The 9945-nt window shown below is 49.9% G+C and overlaps 1 protein-coding gene across 1 annotated transcript in view; it reads right to left on the bottom strand.

Moving 5' to 3' along the window:
* Positions 1–5621, bottom strand: part of SCD5 (stearoyl-CoA desaturase 5) — a 143096-nt gene extending 137475 nt beyond the window's left edge. Inside the window, exon 1 of the mRNA XM_079778129.1 lies at positions 5375–5621. Coding sequence (XP_079634255.1) covers positions 5375–5606 — 232 coding nt within the window. The 5' untranslated portion in view covers positions 5607–5621. The remainder of the gene's footprint in view (positions 1–5374) is intronic.
* Between the last annotated feature and the right edge of the window lie 4324 nt (positions 5622–9945).

Genomic DNA, 9945 nt, shown 5'->3' with positions numbered 1-9945 from the left:
TGTCCCCACTCCTCAGACGAGAATACTGAGGCCGACAGGCTGGAAAGGGACATATATGACGTTGACCTAAGTGGCCATGCCGGGATTCCAGCCCCGGTTTCTACTCTGCTGCACTGTTTCTCACTTCATGATCACAGTGTAGTCGGCAGTGACCTTGACAAACACTTTTAGAAAAACAGTGAGCTGGCAATATTAACCTCAACCTATATTTATACCGGTCGGGACTATAAAGCCAGCAGACGCACACTCGATTCTGTAGGTTCTGCTGCCCTCTGGCCTTGGGTAAGGCTTTTAGTGCTTGCCCATTTATTAACCGTGCAAAAGTGGCAACAACAATGGGCTGGCAATTACAGGGTTTACAGGGAAGATTCATTTACATTTTTCAGTTTTTTAGTAGTTTAACTCAGCATTTTAAAAAAACTTTAAAGAAAACTCAAGGAGACGGGGTGGGAAGGGGGGACGGGGGAGGGCGGTCAAAACTGAGATCCTAAAAGATTTAGAGAAACGATCTGGCCCTGTCTCTACTGCAACAGTCTCCAAAGAAAAACACGAAAGACCAGGTGAGTTGTCAACTGAACAAAAAATATTCTTATCTACAAAATAGTGGCCTTTTGGAGGGAAATAGAATGGAAGAAACGGACTTGGGGAAGGAGGAAAGACAGAAGGGACTGTGTTCGTTTCTCTTTGGGGACTTTGGGAAAGCCAGAGCATATTTTCCACGCAGGAGAGGCAGTGAAGCCAAGTACTGTTCAGGCTTTGTAGAATGTATTGTGCTGCAAGAGGGCCTTTTTCCCTTCTGCCTAAGAAAATCAGCTAGTGTTAGGTCCGATAATAATAATGGCAGCTGACAATACTGTACGCCAACCAAGGGCCAGGCTCTGCGCTAAGTAATTTATATATATTATCTAATTTATGATTTCAATCTTCTTGAATTTGTAGAGACTTCGTCTATGTCCTAACACGTGGTCTATCTTTGAAGATGCCCCATGTGCACTTGAGAAGAATGTATATTCTATAGCAGGCGTCCTCAAACTACGGCCCGCAGGCCACATGCGGGTGTTTTTGCCGTTTTGTTTTTTTTACTTCAAAAGAAGATATGTGCAGTGTGCATAGGAATTTGTTCATAGTTTTTTTAAACTATAGTCCGGCCCTCCAACACGGTCTGAGGGACAGTGAACTGGCCCCCTGTTTAAAAAGTTTGAGGACCCCTGTTGTAGCTTAGGGGTGAAATGTTCTGAAGATGTCAATTAGTTCCATATGATCTAGTGAGTCATTTAGGATTTCTGTTTCCTTGTTGATTTCTTGTCTAGAAGATTTATCCGATGATGTTAATGGGGTATTAAAGTCCCCTACTATGATTGTATTGCTGTCGTATATTATCTAATTTAATTCTCACCACTTTGTAAGCAAGTAGTATTAATATACCCATTTTATAGGTGAGAAAGCTGAGGTTTAAAGCCGTTCATCGCTCCAAGGCCATGAAGCTGGTAGGAGAGGGGAATTCACATTCAGATCTGTCTCTCTCTCTTGAGACTTTCTCACTCTGAAAACCTGAAGGCAAGACAGAAGTCCATGACCCCACATTCTTGGTCTCCTCAACAACCTTAGGGACTTGACAGAAAAAGTAGCACAACCCAGCAGACATCAGGACCATCCAGCTGGCGGGTGCAGGTTACCCAATGCCTGACCAAAGACAGCTCATCTTTGGGCAACTTGCAGTATTGGCCAGAATTTGACTGATGGACCAGCACTTTCCAAACCCCAGCCTCTCCTGACTTCCCTGGCCCCAGACTGCTTTGTTAATCCCTGCTGCCTCTCAGCTTCCTCCCCATAGGCTGAGTCCCACTCAGGATTGGCCAGCTGCTCCAGCACCAGGGATGCCAAAGAATCCTATATTGGCCTAACTATGGCCATGTTTGCCCTGGGCAGCATGAAAGAAGAGGGCAAATCGCTGTTTTTGCATGCCTGGTACTGTCACTGAAGTTGTCCTGTGAAGGGACAAAACCCACGAGGTCACCATGAGACACTGCCTTTACCCTGATCAGGACTTGGGTGACATTTCCAGAGAAAGCAGAAAAGTCCCTGACATTTCTGGAAACCAAGAATCAGAAGGCCTGGACACAAGTTGGGGCAAACCTCCCTGGGAAGGAGTCCCAGGAATTCTACTTTGATACCATGACTGCTGCTCCTTACTCCCCTGCGTCTGCTCCTCTTGGGACTCAGGGCACGTACTAGCCGCTCCTTGGGCCAAAACCCTCAAAGCAGGCACTTCTGTGAGCTCAAGCCTTCAGGTTAAAATTTTCCTCCAATGGAAGTTTGCATTCTGTTCCTGAAAAACATGAACTCACCCCTCAGGACCTGTGGGCACCAAGAGCATTCCGTTCTAAGCTTGCCCACTCAGAACAGAACACTGCGACGATAAGGAAAATAACTTGCTCTCGCCCCAAGAACAGCCGTGAAAAGGTGGGGGTTAGGCACTGGAGGAGGTGGGACTGAACCACTTGATGGATCTCTCATGGATGACATTTTACCACCATGCAAATTACTCTCCGCACACTGCGCACCGAACATCCTCTGCTGGATGCACGGCATGGATGCCTCCTGTTTCCAGGGCAACCTCACCTGGGTTGGGGAGGCGGCAAGCAGTGGATGGGCGAAGCCTATTTCCTCAACAACTTAGGTCCCTGAAGTGGATAAACAGCCTACTGGGGTGCATGAATTCAGCCCAAAAACTAGATAAAGCCAGTGAGGGAGGGGGTAAAAGAGAGTCCAGTGGCGGGGGGAGGGTGAGTTTGTGGGTCAAGCAAACAGAGCTTTCTCTGAAAATAACCTTGAGTGGATGGTGCCCCTGGCCTTCCAGTTGCCCTAAATATCCTAGCCACAGCACAACCGACCTTAGCAGGTCTTTGTCCCTCATTTCTTCTCTCACAAGATATCCATCAGATAAGATTCATTTGTTTGGAATGTTCCTAAGTCACAATTTTGAAACTAGAAATTATAGCCTCCACCATTGCCTGCTCTTTTTCTTTTTTCTTTCTTTTTTTAAGGATGCACAAGGTAGGGAGAAAATCAAATTAAGAGAATGGAGCCAGGGCGGTGTGGCTCAGTGGTTGAGCATCAACCTATGAACCAGGAGGTCACAGTTTGATTCCCCATCAGGGCACCAGCCTGGGGTGCAGGCTCAATCCCCAGTGGGGAGCAAGCAAGAGGCAGCAGATCAATGAGTCTCTCTCATCACTGATGTTTCTCTCTCTCTCTCCCTCTCCCTTCCTCTCTCTGAAATCAATATAAAAACATTTTTTTTAAAAAAAAAGAGAGAGAGAATGGAGCTGATGAAAAGTGGCTAAAGCAGAAGACTATGCAGGGAGGTACAAGGATGGGCTTTGGCTACATCGCCACAAGGAGGAAACCAGATTCCTTCAGTGTGCTTACTTCTCCCAGGAACCTGGAGGAATTTGGGGCCAAGGGATGGTGTCCTCTGGCCAAGGTCCTTCAAAACAAAGACTCTGCCTTCACCACAGAGAGCAGCCTGGACAGGGCAGAGATAACGTAGCAAACCTGAAGAAGAGGCCTTAGCCATGTGGCTCCTGGTGGAATGCCAGAGTCACTGGGGCTCAGTGGCTGCACAGAGTGGAGCCGGTGGCCCTGTGGAGCCCCAGACATGTAAGATAATATTTTAAGTGCTCACGTTGCCCCGAGCTCTCTCTGACACATCAGCTATTAGGCTGAGCCCCAACCCCCCTCCCCCAGGCAAATGGGCCTCTGAAGTCCAACAGTACTGCCCCTGGAGGGGGAGGGAAGAGCACCATGGAGGCTCTGGGGCACTAAAGGCTTTGGCTGGCAGGGTAGAAGTGTGTTCACGGATTAATGGCTGGACATCTTACAGTTTAGTCATTTGGAGAGAAGATGGAAGACAGACCAAAATTAAACCAAAGCAAAACAAAGACCCTGGCGAAAAGGACACAGAAGTGAGGAGCTGCATAAAGTGGAGGAGGGCCGAGCAGGGGGTTACCCAAAGCTTTTAGGGGACTTTAAAAGTCTTCATGATTCCCAAAAACACACGCCCCTCTCACCATTTTTCGACTCTGCATCCCCCCTCAGTCATACCACCTAGTACCCAGGGTCTACAAGAGCGGGGTCTACAGGACTTCAAGGAAATCATTATCAACCTAGCATTGAAGCTGGCACTATGTCAAATAAGCTTTGCAAAAAGAGGCCTTATTTCTTCCTTCCTCTTCCCCTCTGGAAATAAAAGTAGGTTGTTATTTCTCCTGCCCCTGTTCCTCGATGATCTCAAAAAACGAAGCTGGAAGCGCTCCTTGGAGTACTTGGTCTGTGTCTCGGCCCAGGGTGTCAGTGCCTGCGCGTTTAGTCCCGGACTACTGCCGGGATGGTGATGGAAGGCCAAAACCAGCTGGTGCTGGGGGGTCTTTCAGGTGATTCATAGGTCAGCGACTGGAATCACATAGGGCAAGCAGAGCACTTGGGGACGAGAAAAGGGAAAGGAGTTGGGGGTGGGGTGTGAACTCCTGGGCTCCCTCACCGCTGCAACCGGCAGGTGCTAGGCAGGAGGTGGCGGGAGAGCCACAGGTGTGGGAATAGACCTGCCCGCACGGATCAGAGGGGTTCCGGGCCTGGAGGGGTCTCTGCGTGGCCACAATCCGAGCTTAGTACTGGGGGCAGAGCTCTCCCAACGTGAGCTCCTTGTGTTCACCCAGAAACTTCTGGGGCCACAGAAGTGCAATGGGCACAGAAGATCACGGAGGGGGCAGGGAAGAGGGGCCTTGCAGGGGCGAGGAAGAAGGCTGGTTTCTTCCATCTCGTGCGCGAAATCGAGACTGTCCCTGGGTCAGATCTCTCCACACACCCCCACCCTCCCCCCCCCCCCACCCCCCACTTCCTTTCTCGTCCTTAACTCGGCCCCAAGGTCCGTGGCCCGCGTAGGACACTGAGGAGCCGAAAGGCGGCAGACAGGAGAGCCCCTGGGACCCGCTCGGGCGACACCTTCGGCCCGCCTGCCCTCCAGTGCTCAAAGCGGAGTTCGGCGGGCGCCCAGCGTCTCCCCTCGCGCGCCTCTCTGCGCACAGCGGCGGCGCCGCAGGACCCTGGGTCCCTCCCGCTCTCCTTCGGGGAGCGGACCAATGCGCCCACTCGGGCAGACCGCCGGGGAGGCAGAAGTTGAAAATATCTGGGCAGAAGGACCTGCCCGTCCCGAAGGGAGGGCAACTGCAGGCCAAGGGGGCCGGGGCGCCTAGGGCCGGCGAGAAGAGAGCGGAGGGGGCTCCGCACCGCGGGCAGCAGACCCGCGACTCCGCGCGCTCCGGCGCGGCCTCGCCACCGTCCGCGGGGAGCAGGGGGCGTCCGCGGGACTTACCCCAGAGCAGGGTGAGCGGCTTGGCTTTGGGGATGAGCACCAGGGAGTACACAGCGGCCAAGTGGAGCAGGCTCATCAGGACGACGTTCCGCCAGACGATGGTCTGCCGCGGCTCGCGTGCGCCCGGCCTCTCCGGACCGCTGCCGTCCTCCGAGTCCTCGACCCCCGCGCGGCTTTCCTCCGTGGCGTTGCAGAAGGGGACCTGGCCCCGATCGGCGGCCCGGCCTGGCATGGCTGGAGAGAGGTGGGCGCCGGCGGCAGGGCTGCAGGCAGCAGAGCTCTGAGGGCGGGGATCTCTCCGGTGGGGGGCGGGGGCTTCTGCCTTATAGGGGGGATCTCCACACCTCCCGTCCCCGCCTTCCCGGACCTTCTCCGGTTCCTTCTCTCTTCTTCGGGCGCTCAGCGTGGCCTAAGGATGCCAACCTGAGAGCCCAGCATCTGTTGCTGGCGCCTCACCCATGCCGCTCTGCCGGGGCTGCGAGGAAGAGGGGCGCGCTGGGGCGGGAGGGGGCGCGCAGGGGCTGGGGGGAGGCCGGCGCGCGCGGAGGGCGGCGGGGGAGGCAGTTCTCGGAGGGAGCCGGGAGGAAAGCCCTGCCTGGCTACAGCCAATCACGGTCGCCTTTGGGGCTCTTAAAGAGAAAGGCGCCCCCTCGGCCCCGGCGCCCGGGCTCCGCTGGGCCGGCGGTCGGCAGCCTGGACCCCGGGGGGTGGAGGGGGGTGGGGAGTGAGGAGGTTTGAGGGTCCCAGGACAGGGAGCCTGTTGAGCGGCTCACAAGAAAATTACCTTTCCGTTTTGAAAAGCCTTTTTTCTGTTGAGGACACAGGCCACCATGTTGAAGAATTTAAAATACCTCGACCCAAGTTCAAGGCCAGATCCGAGATGAGACTCAGAACGCCCGGTGTCCGCCGGTTCGTAGGGCTCTTGGGGCCCGTGACAGGATAGAAGGCAGCCGCTCGGCTCTTAGACACACAGTAGGTGCTCCATCAGTGCCTTTTAGATGATACCCAACTTATTTGGGGGCTGGTTAGGAACCAACAGTGCCCTGCCCACCGCGCAGCCCATCGGCGGCGCAACTCTGTTTATGGCAAATTTTCAGCGGGGCGCCGTGCTTGTGGGCTGTCTCCTCGGCCCTCAGTTCATGGAACAGTGCCTTAAAGTCAGCACCATTGAGAACAGGGCTTTAGAAAAAAATCACCCAGGACGTCGTAAGGACATTAACCTGTGAAAACGTCGTGCCTGCTCGTTCCTCTCCTCCTAATGCAGATAATATAGAGCTGTCCAGAGAGAGCCCCGATGGCACAGAAATGCAGAGAGGGGTGCGCTGGACGTGCGGGCTGGTAGCAGAAGAAAAAGGGCTCATCCCCGGAAGCCAGGGTCTCTGAGTTCTAGTTCTAACTCGCCCTGACCCAACTTGGCTCTCTAGGGGAAGCAGAGCTAATCATTATTTCTTCCTTTCAGCTTGCAAATTCTATAAATGTGAACGGGAAGGGGTGCCATTATGTTGACAAGCAAAGCTGATTTATTATTATTATTATTATTACCCACTGCTAGGAATCCTTTCCAGGATTCCAGGGGGGGGGGGGGTGGAAATGATTGCATGAAAGGGCCATAAGCATCCTACTGTTAACAGATTTGAATGGGTTCAATTACCCAAGTAAAATAATGTCTAATTTAAAACTGAAGCCAGGTATGTGTGGCTGTGGAATTGTGGCCACTTAGCAAGAGTGATGATGGTGGTGCTTCAGATGGAGCTGAAATTATAGCATGAAAGGAAACCTGCCTGAGGACCAGATAAACGTCGGCTCTGTATAAGGACTAGTGCGACAATAGGACATGACACAGGAGGGTATAAACTTCATCAGCCAGCTCAACCTGGGCTCTATAACGAACCACGTTTTCTTCTCATGCTCCCTCTGCTCCCCACATATTCCCTGCGGCTCTCCAGCTCAGACTATCCTTTTCCTGGAGTGGTCAAAAGTCTCTCTATGGGTCATTGTAATGACTCACCCTACCCTCACTAACCATTCAATCATTTGTTTGGCTTTATTGGGCACCTGCTATGTGCCAGAACTACTAGTGGCCACTGGGGATACAGGAATGAATAGGATGGTCTCTGCCCTCAAGGAGCTTCCCATCAAGGAGGGAAGACAGATCAAAGAAATGTAACTTCTTGGTCATGACTTGGAAGGACAGGAAGTTTTAGTCCATTAGCAGAAAAAAAAAATCTTATTAGGAATCAAAAATACATACAAAGAGTCCAGGGGAGATTGGACTTAACTCGGCCCCAAGGTCCGTGGCCCGCGTAGGACACTGAAGAGCCAAAAGGCGGCAGACAGGAGAGCCCCTGGGACACGCTCGGGCGACACCTTCGGCCCGCCTGTCCTCCAGTGCTCAAAGCGGAGTTCGGCGGGCGCCCAGCGTCTCCCCTCGCGCGCCTCTCTGCGCACAGCAAAATAGTTTTGCTTTTAGCTGGTCCTTGGGTGCTTTATCTATTAGATAAGCTACTGTGTCTTGAATCTATTTGAATGAACATCCTTGTCTCTTCCCTCCAATGGGTCAGACTGGGTTGGGCTAATCATTTCAGCTGGTTGGACTAAGGATGGAGATGGGGATGTTTGTATGTGGGTGGGGATGGAGGTAAGTGCTCTTTAGTTATTTCAGACCCTGCCTACAAAAGGATGACTGAAGGAGAATGGCCCTTCCAGACCTCAGCTCAGACTGAAACCTCTACAGGTATAAGATATACTTTTGCTAATAATGACTGTTCACTTTAGCATAGCATGCCATCAAGGCTACTGTCTCTTTTCCCATCTAAGGTTTTTGCCAAAGACCTTAGTATATTTTCTTAGCTTCTGGTCAAGACCCCCAGAAGTGTTCATCTCACCCTGTGATGGGGCAAATGGAACAGTAACCCTTATTCTGTCGAATAATTACCCAAAAATGTGATAAGAGCCCCAAGAGTGGTATTTCAAGATAAAGTGGAGGTACCAAGGAGGGAGTAGTTAATTCACACTAGGGCTAGGGGGAGGGTATCTGAGTAAGGATGTTTTTTGAAACTTGATTAAATTTTTTAACTGCGGCCAGGCTGGTGTGGCTCAGTGGTTGAGCATCAACCTATGAACTAGGAGGTCACAGTTCAATTTCCAGTTAGGGCACATGCCTGGGCTGTGGGCTCGATCCCCTGTGGGGAGCTTGCAGGAGGCAGCCGACCAATGATTCTCTCTCATCATTGATGTTTCTCTCTCTTCCTCTCTGAAATCAATAAACCATTTTTTTTAAAAAAAAACATTTTTTAGCCCTAACCGGTTTGGCTCAGTGGATAGAGCGTCGACCTGCGGACTCAAGGGTCCTGGGTTCAATTCCAGTCAAGGGCATGTACCTTGGTTGCGGGCACATCCCTAGTAGGGGGTGTGCAGGAGGCAGCTCATTGATGTTTCTCTCTCATCGATGTTTCTAACTCTCCCTCTCCCTTCCTCTCTGTAAAAAATCAATAAAATATATTTTAAAAATAAAATAAAAATAAATAAAAACATTTTTAAGATTGTGATAAAATACACATAACATAAAATTTACCATCTTAACCATTTTTAAGTGTTCAGTTCAGTAGTGTCAAATATATTCACATTGTTGTGGAATCAATCTCTAGAACATTTCATCTTGCAAAACTGAAACTCTACAGACATTAAATAATTCCTCCTTTCTCCCTCTAGCAACTACCATTGTACTTTCTGTTTCTATGAGTTTGACTACTCAAGATACCTCAAAAGTGAAATCATATAGTATTTGTCTTTTTGTGTGACTGGCTTATTTCACTTAGCACGATGTCTTCAATGTTCATCCATGTTGTAGCATATGTCAGAATTTCCTTCCTTTTCAAGGTCAAATAATAATCCATTGTATGTATATACCACATTTTGCTTATCCATTTATCTGACAATGGACACTTGGTTTGCTATCACCTTTGGCTATTGTGGAAAATGCTGCACGGAACATAGGTATACAACTATCTCTTCTAGACCCTGCTTTTAATTCTTTTGGATATATATCCAGAAGTGGTATTGCTGGAGTTTATGCAAATTCTATTTTAAATGTTTTAAAACTTCCATACTGTTGCCCATAGCAGCTGTACCGTTTACATGCCCACCAACAGTGCACAAGTGTTCCAACTTCTCCACTTCCCTCACTAACATTTTTGGGTTTTTGTTTTGTGATGTTTTGTTTAGTATTTTTTTATGTTTTAGATTATAGCCATTCTGATGGATATGAGATATCTCATTGTGGTTTGGATTTGCAGTTCCCTAATGATTAGTTATGTTGAGCAAATGCTTATTGGCCATTTGTATGTCAGCTTTAGAAAAATGTCTGTTCTAGTCCTTTGCCCCTTTTTAATGTATTTGTTTTGTTGTTGTTGTTGAGTTACAGTTCTTTATCTACTCTGGATATTAGTCCCATATTTGATAAGCGATCTGCAAATATTTTCTCTAATTCCATAGGTTGCCTTTCCACTGTTGATTGTGTCTTGATGCATAGCCTTTAATTTTGATGTCGTCCCATTTACTTGCTTTTACTT

This window comes from Cnephaeus nilssonii, assembly GCF_951640355.1.
Source record: "Cnephaeus nilssonii genome assembly, chromosome: 1".
Taxonomy (NCBI): Eukaryota; Metazoa; Chordata; class Mammalia; order Chiroptera; family Vespertilionidae; genus Cnephaeus; species Cnephaeus nilssonii.
Note: the sequence above shows the minus strand (reverse complement) of the source record. Positions and strands in the feature narration are given on the sequence as shown.